This window comes from Acipenser ruthenus, chromosome 59, assembly GCF_902713425.1.
Source record: "Acipenser ruthenus chromosome 59, fAciRut3.2 maternal haplotype, whole genome shotgun sequence".
In the NCBI taxonomy this organism is placed as follows: Eukaryota; Metazoa; Chordata; class Actinopteri; order Acipenseriformes; family Acipenseridae; genus Acipenser; species Acipenser ruthenus.
In genome coordinates, this window is record NC_081247.1 from 1,425,986 (window position 1) to 1,452,360 (window position 26,375).

The following is a 26,375-nucleotide window of genomic DNA, read 5'->3' on the forward strand; positions in this document are numbered from 1 at the left end:
AGAAAGTGTACCTCATAGTGCTGTTCACTGCAGATGTCATCGCAAAAACAGAACAAACTTCTCCTTTTCTGTGGTCAGTCAGTTCTACATTCATTTCTGAGAAAGAAATAAGTGACTGTGGTTAATGAGAGGAAGTGAAGGCAGGCAGGGTTTAAATTGAGCCTGAATACTGGAATGCAGCCCCTGCACCCCCTGTTAAACTGCCAAGAGGGGATTCTGAAAAGGGGAGATTGAGCTGAGTAGTTTGATACCAAACATGCCAGTCAATCATCTTTAGAAAGCCACTTAGTGGAGGAGTCTGAGCGGCCTCTTTATGAAGTGTACTGCAGTATATACTGCAACAGCACAGTATGGTAAAAACTAAATGAAAAATACATTCTAGTCAAACCATACTTAATGCACACAAGTAAGCACGGTCAATTCTAGATAGGTTTGGTAAAACATTGTGAGTTCACATTGTAAAGAGGTAAAGCTATCAGTCAAGAATGAATTGTATGAAGGACATGATTAAAAAAGGAATGAAAAACACAACTGGAGGGTTTATAACAAACAACCCCCCAAATCTCTGAAAACCACATCATACAGTTGTGAATGTACATGTCAATTGTGCATACAAGTTTCTTATAATTGCTTATTGTGGTTAAATGAATACAATTGCTAAGCACATGGGATATGCAATTAACAGGAATCTACTGCATGTGCATTTAATAAGAAATGTGCTTCACTTTTTAAAAGTTAACAGGAATATGCAATTATCAGATATGCAGTTAATTGGAACACACTGTACTTGTATAATTCTTAAACCTCTAAATGAACCTAATATATTGGCACACCAGGGCTACATTGCAAAATCATTGGCACAAAAACAATCTAGAAAACAATACTGACAAGTTGCCTCTCATCAGCAAAACAACATTAAAGTTTTTTTTAATACCTATATATATATATATATATATATATATATATATATATACTGTAACAGCAGCGGGAATGTGAGACAGCAGGGAGGGGGTTAAAACCTCCCTGCGAGAGAATGGACCTTTTTGTTTGATTGTTTTGCTTTTGTTTAATTGAATTGTTTAATTGTTTTATTATTTAATTATCCCCTGCACCTGGGCAGTAATTAAGAATTGGAAGCAGGTGCAAGGTATTTAAGAGGAATAGTCAGTTTACTCGGGGCTGCTGAGTAGAAGGAGGCAGATGAGGTGCTCTGCTTCCGAGCAGTCATTAAAAAGTAAGTGTGGTGATAAGCCCGTGTGGTTTTCTGTGTGTTGGGCAGGTAAACGGATTAGCCGTCCTGCAAGTTAGTCAGGGACTTTTCGTGTATAGTCAGCGCTCCAAAACGGAGTTAGGTTTTGTTTTGATTTTGTTTGTTTATTTTGTGTTTATTAAAAATAGCGCAACCGCACTTTAAAACTCAATTTCTGTCGTGTTGGGTCTATTTTTAAAGGGGCAACGAACCTGAGTGGGTACGATCTTTCACAATACATATACATACAGTGGCTCTCAAAAGTATTCACCCCCCTTTGACTTTTCCGCATTTTATTGTGTTACAACATGGAATCAAAATGGATTTAATTAGGAGTTTTTGCCACTGATCAATACAAAAAAGTCCATAATGTCAAAGTGAAAAATAAAATCTACAAATTGTTCTAAATTAATTGCAAATATAAAACAGAAAATAATTGATTGCATAAGTATTCACCCCCTTTGCTATGACACACCTAAATAAGCTCTGGTGCAACCAATTGTCTTTAGAAGTCACATAATTAGTTGAATGGAGTCCACCTGTGTGCAATTAAGGTGTTTCACATGATTTCAGGTTAAATACACACGTCTCTGGGAGGTCCCACAGTTGGTTAGTACATTTCCTAACAAAAACTACATCATGAAGACGAAGGAACATTCAAAGCAAATCCGGAATAAGGTTCTTCAAAAGCATCAATCAGGGGTAGGATATAAGAACATTTCCAAGGCATTGAATATCCCCCGGAGCACAGTAAAGTCCATTATTAAGAAATGGAGAGAATATGGCACAACTGTGAATCTGTCTATGTAGCGGGTGCTACTGATTTTATTATATTCAGTGAACAATAGGGCTTGATTTGCTAGAATACCCTGATTTAGATGCTTAATTGGCGTAGTTGATCAGCACCATCAACAGGTGCTGTGGATTGGGAGATTATGAAACGATTAGCTTACCTTTAAAAGTGCCACAGCGTTTGTCATTTCAGAGTAGCGCACACTTTCCCCTGAGCTGTTTTCCCGGGTGTCTGTCTGATGTTTGTTTGACGAGTGGAGGTAGGCCAGTTACATTATCTGCTTTACCCAGTGTGATTCATTGTTATTTTGAATTATTTTTAATCACGTCTTTAATTTTAGTTCTGGTATTTGTAGGGCGGGCCATGATAAAGGTGTTTGAATCCAGACTCGCCTGAGGTAATGTGATTGATTGTTTAAAGGTTCGTGTAGGGTGGGTTTATGTACCGTGTAGGTTACAGCCCGCCTGAGGTATTGTGATTTTATAAATATTTCTATTGTACAAATGTAGCAGCGTGCTTTTGGGGAGATGCTAACTTTTGTTCTTTTTTTCATAGGATAAAGAACGTTCCCCACTGTTTTTCTTAGATAGTGTCAATACGGGTTATTTTTTTTATATAACTTTAGCAACGCTTGCAAACCAATTGACAGTTATTTGAGAATATTGCACACAGCTGATTCACCATTTGCGTATCGCATACTTTATATCCAAACTAAGTCTTTTGTGGATTTTTATGGAGGCGGTGCACTTCCTGTTGCTGGGATAGCGATAGAGTCACTGCAGGGTGTTTTATTTTTGATTTTTTTGGTATTTGGTTGAGCACTCTGTGTGTGTGTGTTGTGTTGTTCTTGATTTAATTATGCACTTTTGATGATTTTGTAGTTTAAGTTTATTTTTTGCTTTTTTTTTATTTGTGTTGGTTATTTTGTTTCACTGATTCGTTTTTGTTTATCTGTTGTGATTGTTCACTTGGTGGCTCTATCGACCTCCTGTCTTTTGGTGGTGGGCTGCCTTCACCGATCTCCACAATTACATACTATCTGCTGGAACCTTTAGAATTGCATATTATTTGTTTGTACTTTTATGACTAAGTATCATTGATTTGTTGATTTATTACCTATTATAACAGATTTTTTTTTTTTTATCTGTGCTTTATGAAATTTGGGGCTTTTCCCATTTTATAATAAATCTTGATTTTATACTGTACCGACCTCTGTACTTTCATTTATTTGAAGGGTTCTTGTGTGTGGGGATTATTCATATTAAACTGTACTTTTGGGAGTCCCCCTCTCCTATATATTAAAAGGGGGTGGCGTGGTCGGGTATATCCATAAGGTGGTGCTCCATCTAGCAGGCTGTCCTCAGAAACTGAGTATCCGGGCGAGAAGGGCACTAGTCAGGGAGGCCACCAAGAGGCCTATGGCAACTCTAAAGGAGTTACAGTCTTCCACGGCTGAGCTGGGAGACACTGTGCATACGGCAACAATAGCCCGGGTGCTTCACAAAACTGGCCTTTATGGGAGAGTGGCAAAAAGAAAGTCATTGTTGAAAGAAACTCACATCAAATCTCAGCTAGAGTTTGCCAGAAGGCATGTGGGAGACTCTGAGACAAAGTGGAAGAAGATTCTATGGTCTGATGAGACCAAAATAGAGCTTTTTGGCCTCAACGCTAAGTGCTATGTTTGGTGCAAGTCTAACACCGCACATCATCCTGAGAACACCATCCCTACCGTGAAGCATGGTGGCGGCAGCATCTTGCTATGGGGATGCTTCTCTTCGTCAGCGCCTGGAAAGCTTGTGAAGATAGAGGGCAAAATGGATGCAGCAAAGTACAGAGAAATCCTGGAGGAAAACCTGCTGAAGGTCAATGTCCTGGAGTGGCCCAGTCAAAGCCCGGACCTCAATCCAATTGAGAATATGTGGAAAGAGTTGAAAATTGCTGTTCACCAAAGGTCCCCATCCAACTTGACGGAGCTTGAGCAATTTTGCAAAGAAGAATGGGCAAAAATTGCAGTGTCCAGATGTGCAAAGCTGGTAGAGACTTATCCAAATAGACTCATGGCTGTAATTGCTGCCAAAGGTGCCTCTACCAAATATTGACTCAAGGGGGTGAATACTTATACAATTAATTATTTTCTGTTTTGTATTTGTATTTAATTTAGAACAATTTGGAGAGATTCTATAGAAATCAGTGTTGAGGCAGTCAAAGTGAATCTAAAGTCTGCAGAGATATTATAGAAATCAGTGATCACAGCTGCCAACATTAGCTGCCTTCTTAGTAAAGGAAGGATTTGCACATCATGAATAAATTAAACAAAAAAAACTGATTTCAGACAGAAATAAACTCTTTAGAAAATCTTATAAAATTAAAAACCTGTGCCTATTTCTTACCTGCAGACTGTCCTGAGCAGAAACGTACAACCTCTAGATCTGGAGGAACACCTCTGATCTGGCAACACTGCTCTGTGCTTGTATAATAGAAGTGCCTGACTCTGTGAATGGAGCTGTGGAGCTCGGCTCTGTATGGACTGAAGCATTTGACTGCTATAATAAATGTGCTCTGTGCTTGTATAATAGAAGTACCTGACTCTGTGAATGGAGCTGTGGAGCTCGGCTCTGTATGGACTGAAGCATTTGACTGCTATAATAAATGTGCTCTGTGCTTGTATAATAGAAGTACCTGACTCTGTGAATGGAGCTGTGGAGCTCGGCTCTGTATGGACTTAAGCATCTGACTGCAGCAGCAGCAGCAGCAGCACGACCTGCATGTCTGTTTCCTCTACACAGTTTGCAGTGTCTGCTTTCTTATAAAAGATCAAACGTATACGTGTAAATGTGATCACAGCTCTCCACTCTACTCTGTGATAAACTGTGACCACAGCATACAGGAAAGGCTACTGTATGTGTTGTAAAAACCAAGCACCATGACAAGAGAGGATGTTTTATAGAGACAAGCATGTCAGTGACACTCATCCCCCAACAAGTAGATGACATGCATCCACTCTATGCACATATGTGGGCAAATCACAATCAAATTGCACCCTCCATAGTATATGTATTATATGGGCAATTTAACAATAGTGGAAAAGCAGGCCCAATAACTTGCACTAACGAATGTTCTTACCAAGTTTCATCCCAATTGAATCAGTACTTTCCTGGATCTCTGTAGAAAGACTTACACAGGGGGCCAGACAGACAGAGGGGACTCCGGGTACCCCTGGATTTTCTTAATCTTTGTAAGTTATGTCAAAGCATGTCCAAAGCTATTTTTATTGCATTTGAAAAGGGCTGTTCTCTAAGATACACTGCCCGGCCACTTTATTAGGACATGTCTACCTGATTGGATTTAGCATCGCCCTGAATTAGAGAGTGAAAATTAGGTTGGGCAGGGATGGAAATAAGACTCTCATTGCATAGCAGTTTAATACATTCCTGGTTTCACTTTAAGACACACCTGAGTATGTTCGCTATACACTGTGGCTAATCAAGATCCTGGAATGGGTGAAACTGCTATGCAATAGGAGTCTTATTGACATCCCTGCCATGTGATGCAATTGCAGCTCTATAAAGCTATGGGAGCAGCACAATTGCAAACAGTCTACCAGAAATGAGGACAGATCTAACAGCATTGGACAGGCATGATAGTGCTGAACATGGAGCAGGTGCCACTGACACCGTAAACTACAATATTTAATGCTTTGTCACACAATTACCAGGAAGTATTATTCAGTACTGCCTTTTAACGTTGTTTTTTTTTTTTACAGTAGTACTAAAATAAAATTGTTTTCAGTTTGCATGAGTGACAAATTATATTAAACACCATGGTTTTAAAGGAACGTCGTTAAAAAAGTCTCATTTAGTCAAGTGAAAAAGATACAGTAATTTGTGTTTTATTAATTTTGTGCCAGAATCGCCCGAGAAATCGTGGCAGTGAAGCACATCTTATATTTACCTCATACTTAATACTCATGTATCCTAGAAATCGTCGTTAAACAATAGTCTTAATGAAACATTTTACGTCAGAAAGTATTCTTACCTACGGGCTCGATTAATTTATTGTGACAATAATAATTAATGAAGCTTGACACTTTCTTTTACCGGCTAGACTCCTCGGGGGGGCGGGGGGGGGGGAAACTATCCAGAAGTATCATAAGTATATTTTCCTTTTTCCTCTCTCAGTTCAGGCCAATTGATTATCATCATCAGGTTTACTAAAAAAAAAAAAAAAATTACCTTTTTTTTTTTTTTTACTCGTGGATGTTCTTCAGCTGTCTGTACGTCTTTATTTTATATTTGTCATTGATTCACACAAATGAAGATAATTAGCGTTATTAAAAGGTTTTACTCGCCTCTCAGAAAGCTGCTTCTCCTCGTGAAGAAAGATCTCCTGTCCTGTGAAGAAACGTTGAACACCTGCCTCGCGCTGCGGGTTGCGCTGGCAGCTGATTGGTCGAGAGGGCGCCCGCTGTTGCTGGGGCATTTCCTCGCGGACCGCGCTTTTTCTACATTCAGTATTAAAAACATTTCAAACAGCCTTTTACCAGCAATATAATAAATAAACACAAATCAGAACATGTTAGTTAGTGTGTTTCATACATGTGTTGTTAAATGTGATTTTCGTTTTACAAATGATTAAGATTTAAAGAATAACGTATCCTGTGGAAAACAAAAACACACACTTTAACACATTTGGAACGAATTTGAATTGTAAATTAAGAACGCATAATGTTTTATTTATTTATTTATTTATTTATTTATTTATTTTTTGTATTGTGTTGTGCAGGGGCATCTCGCCCTGAGGTTTTATTATCGTGTTGAACGTCGTATGGGTTTTTCCTACATATTTATCCAATTAAAGGTTCTGTTCAAGATGGATACAAATGGAAGCTATAAACTACAGTGCATATATTATACATACACATACTACTATAAATTCTAGTTTAATATTTGGCAAAATATTATCTGCTCTTTGATTTCCTCTCAATACCGTGTACAAAATTATAACCATTTATGTTGTTTACCTTTTTATGACAGACTTTTTCTCTCATCATGTATTGTTTATTAAAAATTGCGGTTTGCACATCAATATTGTAGAGCACAATTTACAATGTATTGATATAAAGGGTTCTAAAATGAACCCTTTGCGATATTATATTAGACAGAGCAACCAGAGGTCCCCAAACGAACCCTTACTGAGAAAAAAAAAAAACTAGCAATAGAACCCTAAGGTTCCTTGAGGAACCCTCGAAGAACCCTTGCTTTTTAGAGAGCACAGCAGCAAGGACAGGCATGCTGCTTCAGCTGCTCCAAGACATCAGAGTGGATCAGCAATGGCAAAACAAAGGGGTTGTTTGTTGAAGAATCGATTTATTTATTTCCACAATGACTGTGTGGTCTTCCCCTGCAATGAACTGTATTTGCATTTTTTAAAATTATTATTATTAATTCGTATTAATATGATTGTTTTATTGTTGGGTTTGTTGTCTGTAGGCACAGGAATGAGGTTTGTTGTGTTTTTCAGTCATTATTTTTGTATTTCCTCGTGGTTCTTGTTACTGTAACTCACATTTCCTTGTTAATTTATATCAGTCTGTACCCCTTCCATACAAGCTATTTCAGCTTCAGCCCTCGGGTTACAGTACAACTACACACATATTACTTTGAACTGTTTTGGGGTTAAATCCCCATAGCCAGTCTCTTATCTGTAGTGTCACTATAGCCCTCTTTCCATCCGTGTATCGAGCGAGTTTATAATTTACTCGGTAAAATTGCTACATAAACAGCAGCGACATAGGAGGAAAAGAACAGTTTCCTAACTAATGCAGATTCCATCCAATAGAAGAGGTTTCCTGTGACGTTTAATGTCGTCATAGCCTAATTTGCATGCGTCACAAAGTTTTCGGCTTACTCATGTGAAATATATTCGCTAGGCGATTTCCCATGATAATTTCTTACTCGCTCACTAATCTACCAAGTAAACACGCTAAAACCTGTGAGAAAAACCTGTGTGTAAAAAGACCTTCGTTTCTTTGCGATGGACCCCTGCATGGAAAATCTCCTCGTTTTGCTGTTGCTGTGCCAGCTATCACCACCGTTACAATGATTAAACAGAGACGGTGGCAGCAAAGACGAGGCTGCTGCACCTGTAATTATTAGTGAGCCCAGGTGTGATATACACAAGCTCCAACTGACCCAGAGGCTCAAGTGAAAACAAGAAATCCTGTTAAAATGGAGCATCGTGACTTTAAAGGAGCGTCAATACACACTCAGATAACTTGTGAGAAAATGAAGTTTACACCACTTTATCAATGGTCTAAACCTGTTATAAAAAATAAATGAAAAATGGCAATTATTTTACATCTTCATAAATAAAATAACTACTAAAAACAACTTTCTTCCACTTAGTTCTTGGCTTGTTAGAAAAAGATTTTTGTGAAACATTTTCTTAAATAAAACAGCAATACAAAAAAACTTTTCTTTGAAACAAACCATTTTTAGTAAAACAAAAATAATAAATAACTTGAAATAAATAAAAACTAATGAATGGGCAGAAGAGTTGAATTTAAAACACGTAAACAAGTCAAGGGAGTTTTGCCATCATTGCATGGCTAGTGGATACACACTATCTGCTATAGGTAATGCAAATGTTAAAAATGCGTGGAATATTGCAGCATTACGCTGTCGTTTCAGAGGCATCATCATTAGAGGGGCTTGAGAAGCAAGAGTCTCCACTTTAAATCTTCCATCTTCTTCTTCTTCTGTGGCACTCTGCTCCTCTTACACCGTTTAAGCTAGAAACACCGTTCAAACTTTAAAACGTGTAGACCGGTCTGGAATAGTGTGCTTGTATACAACTTTTTGATATCTTTTATACTTTTTAAACTATTAAGCTTTTTGTCCTTTTTTTGTCCATCTTCATTCACTTTAATGGGACTTTTTCAACATTCTAAAGCTCCCCATTGTTTAAAAACTCCCTGACTTCCGACATCCTATTTACTGTAAACGACGTGACTTTTGACACAAATCAGCTACTTTGAACACTTTCCCAACAAGTAAGACAAAAAGTGAGAGTATATGGAATCTTCCTCTACTTCTGTGCTATTCAAATCTGAAATCAAAACAGAAATAACTTTTACCAATCAAGAGGTACACCTGTTTTAGTAACCGCACCAACTCAATTTTCTCTAACTTTTTATAAACAACTGCCATTTTGACCACTTTCCCAACAAGTTAGAGGGTATGACATCTTCCTCTACTTCTCAGCTATTCAAATATGAAATCAAAACAGGAATGGCGTTGAACATATGATATTTATAATGCACATTTTTATTTCCTGCGTGCAGTACTTTACACTTTTCTCTATTAAATGTCATTTGCCATGTGTCTGCCCAGTTCTGAATGCTGTCTAGATCATTTTGAATGACCTTTGCTGCTGCAACAGGGTTTGCCACTCCTCCTATTTTTGTGTCGTCTGCAAATTTAACAAGTTTGCTTACTATACCAGAATCTAAATCATTAATGTAGATTAGGAATAGCAGATGACCTAATACTGATCCCTGTGGTACACCACTGGTTACCTCACTCCATTTCGAGGTTTCTCCTCTAATCAGTACTTTCTGTTTTCTACATGTTAACCACTCCCTAATCCATGTGAATGCATTTCCTTGAATCCCTACTGCGTTCAGTTTGAGAATTAATCTTTTATGCAAGACTTTGTCAAAAGCTTTCTGGAAATCTAAAATCTAAATTTTTCTTTTTTTTTTTTTGCATTTAATCCTGTACTTTAGAGTACTGTAATCTGTCAAGTGTTATTTAATCTGTAGTATTTTGTATTTAATCATATCCTGATGTAACTATCACTGTTATCTGCTGTATTATTGAATTGTATTTTGTCGCACTTGTACTTGCTAGAACCAAAGTCATTGTATTTATCTTGCTCTTAATTGTATTATTCCTTGTACTGTAATTCTTGAAATGTATTTTTGTTTACGACTGTAAGTCGCCCTGGATAAGGGCGTCTGCTAAGAAATAAATAATAATAATAATAATAATAATAATAATAAATAAATAAACCATGTCATATGCTTTGCAATTATCCTCAAAAAAATTAAGCAGGTTAGTTAGACACGATCTCCCTTTCCTAAAACCATGCTGACTGTCTCCCAGGATATTGTTACCATATAGGTAATTTTCCATTTTGGATCTTATTATAGTTTCCATAAGTTTACATATAATAGAAGTCAAGCTTATTGGTCTGTAGTTACCTGGTTCGGTTTTGTCTCAGCAACCATAGATGATGATAGTTTCTTATTGGGTCTGGACTACTCACATGACCCACCCACACTTATCCACATGCACAGGAGAGGTTTGTGTCATGTGGGGAAGTGGTACCAAACACGTCACGGCGCGCTTGTGCACAGTTATCAATTAAATCTTTGTCCAACAAGTCAAAAAGGTATGTGGGCAACAGTAGACTTAACAGGTAACAATACTGTAGCGTGCACGGGGCTGTCATGGCTGGTAGGTGACACAATCTAAACATGAAGACATAAGCCCGATTTCTGCTCCTGCAAGGGAGCCCGGCTCTTTTGTACAGCGGGATTGCCGCTATCTTCAATGCGGGAGGTCCTGCGTTCGTGTCCGACCTCAGACTGCGAGAAGCCCCTGGTTGCAGGAACCACGGTTCTCCACATTCGTGTTCCCCCGGCATGCACTTGGAAGCCTGTAGCCTGGTTAGGGCAGACTTGAGGCTGGCAGGGGAGTCTGGAGTGCACAGGGGTAAGGGTCAGGGCTGGTAGGTGACGCAATCAAATATGAAGACATAAGCCATAAGCCTGATACCAGCTCCTGCAGGGAGACGGCTCTTTTGGGCAGCGGTATCAGTGCTACGGTTCAGAGCGGGAGGTCCCATCTCCGCCTGTGAGAACCGCAGTTCTGCTCAATACATTGTAAAATCATTTTTCGTGTTCACAAGTCTCTTCATTTACCGCAAAAGTTATGCTTTGCTAGTTTAGAAAAAAATGCTGATGCTTTTGTTAGATGCATATCATCACGGATTTATGTTAAAACCAAATCAGTTGTTATAGCTAATGTAAATCTAATCCATCTAATACAATTCAATGTAGCTGAATTCACAAACAATTTTTCATTAATATGTCAAAGGTCTGGACTACTCAGGTCTGCTGTCTTAGGTTTCTTAATACAGCAATTTTTGGTGTTAAGAGATTGTTTCTAATAATTAGATTTGTTTTTCAACTACAGCGCAGTGGCACAGTGGGCTAAGGCCTGGGCTTTTCAAAGACCTCATGTTGCAATTTCAAACAACAGTAATTTTTTTTGTGTGTGTGTGCGATATGTGCTGTTTTAAAACATAAATAAATTGTTTTATATAAATGGTATGGATATCAAACTGCTTGCATTCCCTGGTTTATTTTGATGTTGACCAACATGTGAAATCACATGATTGGTACATGTCCAGTTATTTAGCTTTTCTGTTTGAAAAGTCGCTACACACTATTAAACAGTAAGAAACAGAAGAGGAAGAAGGAGAATAACACTTTTCAGAAGTTTCTTATCTTCTTATGTTCTTAATACAACACACCCCTTCCAACGGTTAGGAAACATAATTTAATTACCATTAATATCTATAATAATGACTTTTTGTTACCTCAAACCCCCAATACTTTGAAAGTTCAAATACATGTTGAAGGTGTATCATTAATAATACAGAACAACACTAGTAAAATATAGCAGTTTATTGACTAAAGGATAGCTTATGAATACATACATTGTTCAGTAATGCACTTAAAGTTACACTGTGCAATCAAGCAATCTATTAAATAAATGAATTAAATCAAACAATCAATGAATAATCCATTTGTTTTGAGGTCTTAGAAAATACCCCAGTCAATGGTCATTTTCTGTAAACTACAGCCGCAGTTTGAACAGATATTCACAGCAGTTCTAAGACAATGCATTCAGGCTGATCTTCAGTACGACAGTGCAATACTATTGCAGTTCCACTCCAGTGTGCTGCACACGGCTGCAGAGCTCAATCCTCTCTGCTGACTGCTCCTGATCCTGATCCGAGGTTTTCCTGAGACAGATGTCAGAGACACACAAGGAGGGGTCAGAGTTTAACTGCAGCAATAACAGAAGCTTTAAAGGATGATGACACTTCTAGGCTTCAGAGTAATCAAGTCCCATTGAAATCACAGAGTGCATTTCAGGGTAAGGAGCAGCTGTGTATCAACTGTAAAGACACTCTGTGGAGGCAGCAGCTTTGTGACATTACTGATGAAAGGGTTATTTTTTTAAATACCCTGGATTGAACTTGAATCAAAGAATAATGATTATGAATCTTTATCATCTGGAAACCCAAAAAAGCCAAATTAACCCAATACAGCATTTCAGGACACAGGTCAAAGTGAAGGTGAGTTTGCAAGAGGGATTCTTAAAGAGCGAGTCAGAAAGTTTCCATCTCCATTTTCAGTGCTGTAAAGGATGATGACAGGTAGAGATAGCGAGTGCTGCCCCCCTGTCTGGACACATACTGGTCAATACTGACTTACCGTGATGTACCGCCAGCAATACACAGGGAACCTGGAAAACAAATATGCAGATTGATTTCAATTTGTTTCTTATAATTGTGTTATATGTGTTTATATAAACTTGCTAAATGTTTATTTTGGACACTGTAAATTATCTGTGTATATTTAATGAGGAAATCATTCTTTTTTAATGAACTATCCCTAAGACTGGGGTGTGCTGTTCACATTGTAGAAATCACAGGAAGAAGCCTGCATGTGTGCTGTGACAGGCCAGGTGAAATGTGTGCACTGACTGGGAGTCTCACCTTGGATCCTGCAGTATTGAAGGAGCAGCAGAGTGAACACAATGAAATGAATCAGAGTGAAGCTCACTCTGTAGCCAATAGCAACAGCGCTGTGCCAGGACGCTGGGGGAAGGAAGGTACAGTATGAGTGTGTGCTAGTGACTTCCATACACCTTGACTGAGCTGATAGGGATTCAAGAACATTACCCTGCTCACACTCGCTCTATAGGAACAGCCTTCAGCCACTCTGTCACTCGAATGGCTGTCTGCTGTGACTGCATTTTATCTGAACCATCATTTTAATCACTCAATTAACACTAATTTGGGTAAATCAGTATGTTTTCATTTTATTGTTTGTCAAAAAGTGGAAAATTATTTTAAATGTAATTAAACCTAATGTAAAACTAAAACATTAGTGGGTAAGATACGCTACTGAATAGAGTGTAGAACCAGTGTCTGTACAGTGTATTTGTTTCCAATCCAATGTGTTGATATTGCTGGCAATTCTGTGATCTGTTTATTAAGGGTTCTATACTGGGAATATAATGATACCTATTATAATCTATGAGATCACTTTCAATCATCAAGTCAATTATGAAAAGTTTCTGCTCTTACTTTGCAGTTCAATGTGTAGCTCCTGGCTGCTCTTCTTCACTCCCTGTGACTCCACAGCACACGTGTAGCTCCCAGTGTGGCTCTTCTCAGTGCTGGCTATGCTGTACAGTGCAGAGTCAGTGCTGTTAGTCACAGGCTCCCCGTCTCTCACAATGGTGTAGTGGAGTTGAGGGCGGGGGGTTTTGTTCACTGCTGCCTCACAGGTCAGGTTAAGAGCCTCTCCCTCCTTCACTGTGGCTCCTGGAGAGGCTGTCAGAGTCACCCTGGAGAACAGCTCTGACACAAGACAACAAGAACACTGTCAGAGTTTGACTGTCACAAAAATTGGATCTACAACTTTAACGGCCCTACAGAGAGATTATATACTGAATGTTCATTGTGTGCTAAGAGTAATCCCACATATGAGCCCACAGTCTTACCTGTATAGAAAGAGGCACGGTGTCATAGCCACTGACTGTGCGTAAGACACACATCACCAACATGGAGCATTTTGACTACAGTGAAGCACTTTTATTCTCTGGAGAGCAGCCCCGAGATCGGACAAATGGGACACCGGGCTTAGGGGGTAGAAAGGGAGTAAATCGGGCACCTCCTTACAGAAGCCAAGGGTCACCACAGAAGACCAGGAGACAATGTTGGGGCCAGCTGGCACCAGACGACAGGGTGTCTGGGTTGGTGAGGGCAGCCCTGTCCATCTAGTCCTTGACTGGGGCTGGCTGAACTCCAACATTCCCTCCGACCCACGCGGGATGGAGTTAATCAATGAGGGAGGTGGCCGGTGGTGGCCATGTGTGTTTTGCACAAGGGAAGAGGTGTGTGGCAGGGCGGACGGGTAAATAGTGTGATGTGTTAGTTGTGTAAATGCACATTTGGCAGAGATGGGGTTAAATATATCCCTGCCACAGTCACAGGTGTGGCCATTCTCTAATTAGGTAATTGAGTGCTATTTGGGGAATGGCCATGTATATAAAGGAAGGAAAACCCCTTTGTTGGGAAGGGTTAGTTTAAGGGAAAGGCTGAGAGCAGCATGTTGTGTTTTCGGCATGGGCACCGGGACAGCACAGCTTGGGTGCAAATCTGATTTGTGTTTGTTTAAATCTTTTGTTCATTTTTTTGTTCTTGTATTGCTAATAAAAGTGTGCATCAGCACTTAAACTTGAGCTTTTGGTCTCTGGTAAGCAGCCTTGGCCGTGACACTACCCTTTCACAGACCTGAAAGCAGTTACTGTGCACTTTCACCCCCCTAATGCAATGAGTGAACTACAGCCCATGTACCAGGGGGTTATTCCTGCTTCAAATCCTGGTACAAAACATTTCTACTAAGAGAGATGAGTGCATGGACAGCAGCAACCATAATCCAGGTGGACATTCTGCAAGCCATGCAATTTACACGCAGAGCATGGGAGCAGATGTCAGAAACATGTGAACTGCTTTAAACATGCTGGATGGTGTGCAGGAAAGGGTGGTCAAGAGAATGAGATGCTGTCTGTTAGAGAGGAATGCGATACACTGGTAATATCATAAACAAAACTGGAGGAAATTGAATTTGAATAAAACCAAGCCTCTTCATGAGCAACTATGAGTGATGAGGACATTATTGAACCAGTGACATTGACAGTGACGGGGACAGGATGAGGACATTTCTGGTGATGAGGACGTAGAAGGCACAGAACCAGTTACCCCTTCACTGGATGAGTTCAGAAAGGCAATCACAAATTCACACAGTCATTACCTGGAACTGGTTAACAAGATTGAAACAGCATGCATTGAGAAAAGCACGAAAAAGCTGAAGCAATCTACTCTGGACATTTATTACAAAAGCAGAGACATGTAATTACTGTATTCAACTTGCAAGTGTAAATATTTATATATATATTTTATATTAATGACCATAAGGTTGCACAATATATTGTGAGGGATTGGTTAAAGAAAATGAGGAAAATGTGAAAAGACAACGTAAACCAACTGGATGGTAAACAAAGAAAATAATGTAAAGAGTTTGGGATCAAAAATGAAGTCGGGTTAAACAATACATTTTGTAAATAATAACTGTGTGTTAAATAAGGGAAAGTAAAAATAAATAAGTTTGGTTTAAAATAAATACTTACTATTGTGTAGAGACAATACATGGGGGGGCGCTAGGACCAGGTGGAAGCTACTGGAGTCAGGGTTGGCTCCAGTTCAAATTAATAATTCATTTAATGATCTGTCAATTGTTTAACAATGTAATTGGTTACCATTTAAAATGTCTGTGAGGGTTTGGTTCGGGAGCTGGATTATTATTATTATTATTATTATTATTATTATTATTATTACTGTGAAACTGGACAACAAACTATTGGAAAAGGTATTTGGACTACGATTTGGACTGTGATTTGGTTTTGGAGATGAGGTAACAGGATTAGCCTGCCTCGCTATTAGTTAGGTAAAGCATCTGTTTAGATAGGACCCGAGATCGGGTTAGGTTATGTTTTCTTTATTTTTCTTTTGTAAATAATAAACACTCGCTACAGCGTTTTCTCACATCCTGGTTGTCAAGTGTTTATTTTAAGAAGGAACACCTGTGGCAAAGAAGGCAATCCGTCACAACATATAGGCAAAAAATACGATACCATTATTTATAAAATAAAACTTGAAACAAATGATTCTACATTGTGATTTAGCAGTGCTTGTATTGTTTTGTCAGACTGCTTGTGGTCTTGCAGAGCTCAGCACCGGACTCTAGTCTGCACAGAACGTGCTCCTCTCTGAGAAAAACAAAGTTTCTTCAGGGGACAACTTCTGATAAAAAAATAAAAAAATAAATACTTGCAGTAAGATGTTCAAATGGGCAAAAAGAAACTAAACAATACATCCAAGAAAGTGTGAAACGACCACAAAACAAAGGCAAGCAAAACATGAGTGAACTTTCATACCTACCAACATTTACTTTAATAATTGATATCCATCCAGAGCCTCTTTATTGCTATATCTGGTATGGCCTCCTGTGGATTTGTACAAATTCAAGACATCTTGGCAGAACACAATATCAGAAAGCTCTGCCCTTGATAGAGGCCCTGTTACTTTAGTACCTTAAATTAGCAAAACACTAAATACAGTTGACCTGGACTCCAATATTAATGTAGCAGAGAGACATTACATACAGAGAAGGGGTGATGTTCGAGTGAACCTACCTCTAACTGACACCCGCACCTCTGCAGAGTCACCAGAGTAAGTTGAGGAGTTCCACATCGCTCTGCACTTGTAGGACCCCTCGTCACTCTTTGAAACACGATCCACACTCAGCTCTGTGTTATTCGGGGACTGAATCTCTTCATTATCTTTAAAAAAGACAATCCTGGTAAATGTATAATTTGTGCGGACACGACACCTCAGAGTCAGAGAGTCTCCCTCAATCGCAGGCTGGAGGGGAGTCTGCAGGATCACCCATTCATCTGAAAAGACAGAAAGAGTTCAGATCAGCAGGGCTGAGAGACGGGTCAGGATTGAGGAGTCTGCAGGATCACCCATTCATCTGAAAAGACAGGAGGAGTTCAGATCAGCAGGGCTGAGAGACGGGTCAGGATTGAGGAGTCTGCAGGATCACCCATTCATCTGAAAAGACAGAAAGAGTTCAGATCAGCAGGGCTGAGAGACGGGTCAGGATTGAGGAGTCTGCAGGATCACCCATTCATCTGAAAAGACAGAAAGAGTTCAGATCAGCAGGGCTGAGAGACGGGTCAGGATTGAGGAGTCTGCAGGATCACCCATTCATCTGAAAAGACAGAAAGAGTTCAGATCAGCAGGGCTGAGAGACGGGTCAGGATTGAGGAGTCTGCAGGATCACCCATTGATCTAAAAAGACAGAAAGAGTTCAGATCAGCAGGGCTGAGAGACGGGTCAGGATTGACCACTGACTGGAGGGAACTGACAGTTTTACACAAACACACCTGCATCACTACCACTACACTCTCACCATCTCTCCCTCCTCATCCAATTTCTCTCTTTCACTCTCATTTTCTCTTGGGTGACCTTATTTGTAGACATGAAGTTAATTTCCACTGTTCTGCTGATGATACTCAGTTTTACTTGTCCCTCAAACAGGGCTGTGTGTATCTGCTGCTAACATTTTGAATGCCTGTCTTGCTGACATCAAGAACTGGATTTTTAATAACTTTTTAATGTTAAATTCAGACAAAACAGAAGTCATGATACTGGGACCTAATAAAAATACACATTTGGTTTGTTTTATTTGATGGACTGTACAGATTTTAGGGCAAATGTAAAAAACTTAGGTATTATATTTGATATAGACCTCTCTTTCGAAGCACTCATTAAAAATGTTACAAAAATTTTCATTTAAGAAACATTGCAAGACTGAGTTATTCTCTCTAGGCAGGATGCAGAGAGATTAGTGCATGCTTTTATATCCTCTAGGGTTGATTATTACAATGGTCTTTTTTTTGGGACTAGCCACAACATGATTTCTCACCTCCAACTTGTACAAAATGCTGCTGCTAGAATTTTAACTCTGGTCAAGAGGTGAGAGCATATCACCCCCGTGCTGGCATCCTTGCATTGGCTCCCTGTTAGTTTTAGAATAGATTTTACAGTGTTCCTGTTAACTTATAAGGCTTTAAATGGTCTTGCTCCTCCATACCGAATAGGAGGCACTTTTTTACACAGAGAATTGTGGGAGTCTGGAACCAACTCCCCGATAATGTTGTTGAAACTGACACCCTGGGATCCTTCAAGAAGCTGCTTGATGAGATTCTGGGATCAATAAGCTATACTTCCAAGCTAACCTGTACTTCAGAATAAGCTAACCTGTACTTCAGAATATTGTAATCTGCCAAGTGTTTAACCTGTAGTATTTTGTACTTAATCATATCCTGATGTAACTATCACTATTTAATCATATCCTGATGTAACTCTCACTATTTGCTGTATTATTGAATTGTGGTTTGTCACACTTGAAAAAAATTATTGTATTTCTTGCTCTTTTTGTATGACTTGTATTGTAACACTTGAATGTATTTGTATTTGCTTGCGATTGTAAGTCGCCCTGGATAAGGGCGTCTGCTGAGAAATAAATAATAATAATAATAAATACTAACAAGCAAACGAGCAAGATGGACCGAATGTCCTCCTCTCGTTTGTAAACTTTCTTATGTAACCCTATGTCCCTAATCGCCCGCTCTGATCACTGGATGCTGGGTTACTGTCTGTACCTATTATTCAGGTGGTAGATCTTTTAGTTATATAGCACTTAAATTATGGAAGAACTTGCCCATCACAATTATAGAAGCCCTTTCAGCCGATGCTGTCAAATCTAGCCTAAAAAAACATTTTTATAGCTTGGCATTCTCATCTACATGAGCTGATATTCTCCAGTCTCCATACTGATCCCACTGCTGCTCTTTTCAAAACTAGATTAAAACACATTTTTATAAGTAAGCAATAAGGCACGACAGGGTGAGGGATATACTCTAATATCCACACGCCCCGGGTGCGTTATAAGTCACGAGGCAAAGCCGAGTGGCTTTAAAATTTATAAAATGGATCAACCTACATTACAAAAAACCCCCCAAAAAACGTAAAAACATGTTTTAATTAACAAAAAAGTCATTTTTCTTAAATATCCTTCCACCTCTGCCTGACCTTAGAAAAAATAGTCAATTAGAACATAAAAAAAAACAAAAATGCATTAATTAAAAAATAATTTCAGCTGTTGAATTGAACATTGCCATTGAAAGTGCAGTTTTGATTCGTTACACTTCTTGTAATTCTTGGTTTATTCATTACATTTTAAAGTAAAATATTACTGTCCATTTTCATCATGACACAGAGATTTAAAATACCCATTTTATAATATAGCTTATATATCCTAACTTTTTTACCCTTATATATCCTAACTTTTTTTCATTTTTTTTTTACATATTTTACTGTTTTGTTTTTATTCTGTTCCTTTTTTACTGCTTGTTGTTGTTGTTGTAATAGGTATTGTTTCTATATCCTTGTAAAGCGCTTTGTGGCGACCTGTCGTGAAAGGCGCTATATAAAAATAAAATGGATTGATTGATTGATTGATTCTAATCTTACCTGTGATTACCGATTTTTACACCTGCATCAGTGAAAGTGCTCCTTCTGTAGACGGAATTCCATCAAAATGGCCTCCATTCCTATGATTCGTGTAGAAATACCCCAAAATATGGGGGGGAGGACGGTAATGTTTCTGCACGTACTTGATGACTTGTGACATTTTAGTATATTTTGCTCCTGTTGAACTGTAACTTGATTGAGACCATAGACACCTAACCCACAGAGCACAGGGGAGGCAAACTAGATATTTGTCACCTCGACTTTTTTTGCTCTGTGTAAACACACTATTATTCTATGTTATGGTTTTGCTTATAAATGATTTAAAATGTAAAAAAGGAAAGTCATTCATAAGACGGCATGAGTCCAACATTAAAAATAAATAAATCAATAAATAAATAAATAGAGACCCACAAAAAAACTCACCTTACACGAACATTGGTTTGACCCACCATAATCCGCTCTGCACTATTTACAACAGCTAACGTTCGCAGCAGTGTGACTGCAACAGAAGATGGGCAGTTTGGATGCTACAAAAAATGATTAATTAAATATAGGCTAGGTAATTGTTGGTTTAGTTTGTTTTATTCTCTATTAATTAAATTCTATTCAGACGGTTATTTATGTATTTATTTATTTTTTAAATAAGGATATTAGTAGGTTCGTGTTGCTGCAAAGCCATGAACGGGTTTAAGTTCAACAACAACTCTAAATAAAATGTTACTGCTTAAGCACTGGTAATAAATTGCACAATAACACAATCCCGTTTTTACTTTACAAATGCTTTTTCATTAAAAACTTGTCATTCTTTATTAAAATTAACTTTCAGCTTTCATATTGAAGCTTGTTGTGTACAACTCCTTCAAGCAAACCAAGGAGGAATTTGCCCGAGGAGTTTCAGTCAAAATGATCATTGGCCACTTTCACCCACGCACCCGTGACTGACTAATCAATCATTTATTCAATTTACGGCTACAGCCACATTCCCACATGTGTGTTCTGGCAGGGAGGAATTTAACCCCTTCCCTGCCAATTCAACAGAGAGGAACCAGACTAGGATCACGCTGCAAATATGGATTGAAGGAACTGAATTTATTTAGCCTAGAACAAAGAAGAATCAGGGGGCATTTGATTGAGGTCTGTAAGATCTTAAAAGGTGTTGGCATAGTTAACCCTAACCAATACTTTAAGCGCAGTACAGAAACCAGGACCAGAGGACACAAGATGATTTTTTCTGATAATTTAAAACAGTTTTTCAGTATGGAATGAAGCACAAAGATGACAAGTATTTATATTATCATAATTTGCAATTTAACTTTTTATTTCTAATACACCAAGAGCAAACCTAAAAGGAAGCCATTATGTGTTAAATGCATAAGCAGAGAATTACAAAAATGTGTTACCTACCTATCTAACCTACCAGAGTGCATTATTCTACAGTGTGGTTAAATATTACTTAATGAAAATGACTTACTGGACACAGTTAGGTTGACAGCATTACTGCGCTCCTGTCCTGATGCAGACTCACACCAGTACACTCCACTGTGGTAATGCTGAGCGTTGCTGATTGTGCAGCTGTCCTCATCTCTCCTGCTGTATTGATCACTGCACCCTGCCTCTTCACGTCCATCTCTGTACTGTTTAAACCTCCAGCCAGCAGAGCCCCCCTCCACCTCACAGCTCAGGGTGACTGTCTCTCCTGTGAATATCTGTGCCCAGGCAGGATGCAGGGTCAGGACAGCCTTGGGATGAACCTCTGGAAAAAGAGAAGTGGACAGGATTAGGGGACACGTTCCCCTGTCATAGAGAAGGGAAAGAGTTTTTAAATTCTGAAGGAGGAGATAGCATCTAGTCTCCTCTCCAGTAGTATTTCTGGAGTGATTGCAATCTCCTTTCAGAGGCTCGCTAACTTCACCAAATCTATACACCAAATGAAAAGTGCAGCCTGTGCTTTCAGCTTCTGAGAGGTCCTGTTTATTAGTGAAGAGCAATTCACTGTTGTGTGACTCCATAAAAAAAAAAACAGAAAGAAGTTACAAAACAGAATACTTGAGGATCCACTCTCAACACAAGTAAAGACATAATTCTGAGCACAAACATTATATGTATCTGTGCTCAAATAATAATTATGTTAAAATGTATGATATAGGTATTTTTTCTGATTAGTGAGTTGAGTATCTCAGCTGAACTACTCCATCACTAAGGTCTGGAGAGGTTACAGATCAAGCAAGACTTCCTGAAGGGATCAATTCTCCTTATAAAAGGAGGCTGTGTGGTCCAGTGGTTAAAGAAACGGGCTTGTAACTAAGAAGTTCCCAGTTCAAATCCCACCCAGCCACTGACTCATTGTGTGACCCTGAGCAAGTCACTTAACCTCCTTGTGCTCCGTCTTTCGGGTCTTTCGTCTTTGGATAAAGGCGTCTGCTAAATAAACTAATAATAAAATTGAATGCTCAGATGCTGCATGATAATTGGCTGTTGAGGAATTTTAACTGTGCAGATATATATATATATATATATATTACAATGCATGACGGAACTTATTTTTGCCTAAGCACAGTTTGATTAATAAATTATCAATACACGACATATTAAACTTGCAATAAATACACACACTGGTGTGAGAGGTCTTATAAAGTTTTTTAAAGTTAGTGACATTCCTTTCGTAACATTTGATTTTTTCAGAGGCATGACAGTAGACAAGTGGCTAGAATTACAAGAAGAAAAACCTCTATTGAAAAAAAGCAAGCGACTCGAAGATCTAACAAGTCAACAACTTAATGAAATTGTAGAAAACAAAAATAAGCAAACACAACAAAAAAAAACTGCTTGTCCATATATATTGTGTCAGTTTTTATAAGCGGGATAACACACTCCAGGGCCTGTGTGTTGTGCTGCATTAACCCAACTACAGACATATTTTAATACAACACAATGCACGCCCTGTCATGTGCTTTTATTATCTATTACATTATCTATTACATATGCCTAATATTCTGTTCTCCATCACATTAGTTTGTTCTATAGCATATTAGCTATAGTCTATTCTACAGCTGTCCTGACTGGAGAGAATGGAATATTGCACATGTGACACACAGTGGCTAACCTGTCCGAAAGGGATTTTTATTTAGGTGTAGAGGGATGATTACAGTACATTAAAGACCTTAAAAACAAATAGTTTTCCAATGTCTACATTAGTTTCTAACCCCGTTCAGTTAGATCTGAATATATCTTTGGGTAAACCGAAGGATGCACATTAATACAACCTATTCAAAAAGCTTTAAACTCATGAGCATTAACTCATTGATAAATTAAATAAAGTGGAATTGGAATTAATTAAATTAAACAGAATGCTTCATATTCACAATCTGGGTTAATAAAATTATTAGAAAAATGTATAACTGCCTGTTGAAATATGAAAACACTCATATGGTCAGTGTAACTGTCTATGAAGAGTCTGCATTAAGCTGAGTAAACTCACCAGACACAGTTAATATTACTTTATCACTGAGCTGTGAGTAGAGTGGCTGATCTCCTCTTTGTCCTCGACAGCAGTACTGGCCCTGGTCAGATACAGCAGCTGCAGTGATTGTGTAGCTGTCACCAGTTATACTGCGGTCAGCAGTCTGGAGCACTGGAGTGACCTCACTGTCTTTGTACCAGAGATATTTCCAGCCAGCAGAACCCCCCTTAACCGCACACCTCAGAGTGACTGTCTCCCCGGTGAATATCTCTGGGAATGGAGGCTCCAGGGTGAGTGTAGTCTGGGGCAGCTCTGGAGAAATATAAAGATTATATAATTAGTGTGCATCTTTCCCTTTCAGAGCATCAGTAGCAACACTTAAATCAAGTAAAGACTAGCTGACAGATCAACACCAACTGTTTTTTTTATTATTATTATAAAATTTGACCCACCTAGAATCCAAAATCCAACAGCTTTTCAATAGAGTTCCACGCTTTTGTTGTATGCAAGTTTGTTTTATTTATTTCTGAAGTTATTGCAGTAACCACAGGATCACACAGTTCTCTCTTTCTTTATCTCTGTTTTGACTCACACAGCTACCAAAACATTTACAAACAGTGGAGGCTCCTTAGAGGAGGCAAGGGAGGCAGAGTCTTCTCAACTAAACAAATAAACAAATTATATATATAACTTTAACCGCCCCAGAAGTGGTATATATCATCGGAACCGCACGCCTCGAATTGGTTTATACTGCTTGAATGTACAGATTTTTTCTTTAAGTTCATTAACCAGCCCATGCTGTATTTGTGTGTGTGTTTTTTTAATCTTTGTTTTTTTCTATTTCATTCAGCTGGTCCTTATCTATTGTTATGTGTTTACTCTTGCTGGTGCACTTATTTTATTTATTTATTTATTTTTTCAGCTGGACTGCTGTCTTCACTCAGAAAGTTGGTGTTGTACCAGTTATGTGGAGTTTCATCCCCAAATATATTAAAGGAAATAGGTGAAGTGCCACTCATTTTTGGCTGTGGTTTTGTAACTAATAACAAATAAAATGTCAGTTTGTCATGGAATTTAGAATGTAGTGGTGCGTAGTGATTTATTCAGTGTGAAGCGGCTCATTAGCATGCAAGCTGTGCTATACGCTATATATACACACGGTCATGTGATGCTGTTTAACCAATCAGAGGTTGTTATTTTTCCAAGCCGTGTTTATATATATATATATATATATATATATATATATATATAAGAAAAAAGAAAAGGATATTTCAGGTACTTAAAAAGATAGAATAATTGATTACAAATCAATTATCAGGACGTTTCGGACTACAAGTCCTTCATCAGCTGAATACAAAAAAACAGTACTTTAAGAAGTTGATAAAAAACATCTATTCTGAGGTCATCATCATCATCATCATCATCATCATCATCATCAACATTCCGGAATTTTGTTTAAAAGACTACTTGTTTGTTTCTCATCAACTTCTTAAAGTACTGTTTTTTTGTATTCAGCCGATGAAGGACTTGTAGTCCGAAACGTCCTGATAATTGATTTGTAATCAATTATTCTACCTTTTTAAGTACCTGAAATATCCTTTTCTTTTTTTTCTTTTTTCTTATTGATCATTTTGGTACACAGCAGTTTTCCAACATGGAGCAAGACAAGATTTACCAACCATATTAATTTCATTAAGAACTGTTTAAAAGTAAACCTCATTCCTAAAGGCTTCAGAATGAATTTCCATCCAAGCGACAACCATAGAGGATATTACAGGCAAGTGCAATCTGCTTTATTTAAATGTAGTAAAAGTATCATACTATCAAAAATTATCAACATAAATTACAAAAACTTGACCATGATATGATAACTTCCAAGACATGCTTAAAAGATATGTTAAATAATAATGATTTATACTACCAAGCTTGTCACCTTATTCACAGTTTAAATGCAGATCTCTATGATTTCATGAAAATAAATAAAGCAAAACAATGGATTAAGCTCAAGGAAGACTATAAGACATCAAAGACTACCATCAATTATCAAAATATAATACAGCAAAGACCACATAAAACTGTTGTTACAATCTCAGAAAATTTGACACTTACTACTGCTGAACACTCTGTTTTATCCAAAGGTCTCACATTTGTACCTATAAAGAAATCCACTGACACATTTGCAGTCATCAGTGACACACAGCATCTCTTTCACCGCATGCGTTTACATGCCCATTTTCATGCAGACACAGGTACAAATGAATTAGGTGGTTCACAATCCTCCAACACAGCTTCTGATTCCTTAGATATTTTCCTTAAATACAAACAACAGCACTCTACTTGGACACCAGCCTCCGGAGCTTTTCAAGCCTTAGATTTTTTTATTGATAAATGTGAACGAGAAATAAGTCAAATTAATTTTCAACAACACACTAATCGTTTAAACTTGACAACATGAATATCACGCCTTACAGAATATACAGAAACATAATGACATCATAATAAAACCTGCTGACAAAGGAGGAGCTGTAGTAGTTTGGAAAAAGGATCTATATATAGAAGAAGCATCTAGACAACTTTGACATTAACTTCTACACGAAAGTCCCAGATGATCTTACCCAACTGTTACAAACTACAGTCACATCTACTATCCATTCTGCCATCCAGAATAACTTATTACCAAAATCTGCGTCTAATCTTATTGTTGAAAACCCTGGCTGTAGCCATTTTTATTTACTTCCTAAAATTCATAAGCCTACCAACCCAGGCCGTCCTATTGTATCAGCATGTTCCTGCCCCACTGAAATAATTTCCAAGTTCCTTGATGATGTCTTCAGACCCATTGTGGAATCTCTACCTTCATACGTTAAAGACTCTAACCATTTTTTGCAAATAATAGATCATTTTTCTTTAAATGGTAACAGTGAAAATATAACTTTCTTCTCAATGGATGTCAAAAGCCTCTACACAGTTATCCCCAACAGTGACGGTTTACAAGCACTAAAATACTTACTTGATAAACAGACAGTAAAAGAACCTGCAACCGATATTCTTTTGCAACTAGCCCAACTCGTCCTTTCTTTGAATTGTTTCTCCTTTAATGGAGACTTTTATAAACAAGTTAGAGGTGTCAGTATGGGAACAAAAATGGGGCCCTCTTGGGGCTCTCTTTTTATGGGATGGATCGAAAATAAAGTTTTTCAACAGTACAAGGGACATACACCAATGTTATATCTTAGATACATTGACGACATATTTGGCATCTCAGATAACACTAATGAAGATTTAATGGATTTCATACATTTTATTGACCAGTCTCATCCAGCTCTAAAGTATACATGGAACAT

The 26,375-nt window shown here is 38.2% G+C and overlaps 1 protein-coding gene across 1 annotated transcript in view; it reads right to left on the reverse strand.

The window, feature by feature from the left end:
- Window positions 1–11,781: 11,781 nt before the first annotated feature.
- Window positions 11,782–26,375, reverse strand: part of LOC131725022 (Fc receptor-like protein 5) — a 57,219-nt gene continuing 42,625 nt past the window's right edge. Inside the window, exons 11-17 of the mRNA XM_059018352.1 lie at window positions 23,050–23,343; window positions 21,043–21,324; window positions 16,664–16,924; window positions 13,491–13,766; window positions 12,897–12,998; window positions 12,613–12,643; window positions 11,782–12,137 (exon numbers count right to left, since the gene is read on the reverse strand). Of these exons, the coding sequence (XP_058874335.1) occupies window positions 12,050–12,137; window positions 12,613–12,643; window positions 12,897–12,998; window positions 13,491–13,766; window positions 16,664–16,924; window positions 21,043–21,324; window positions 23,050–23,343 (1,334 nt within the window). The 3' untranslated portion in view covers window positions 11,782–12,049. The remainder of the gene's footprint in view (window positions 12,138–12,612; window positions 12,644–12,896; window positions 12,999–13,490; window positions 13,767–16,663; window positions 16,925–21,042; window positions 21,325–23,049; window positions 23,344–26,375) is intronic.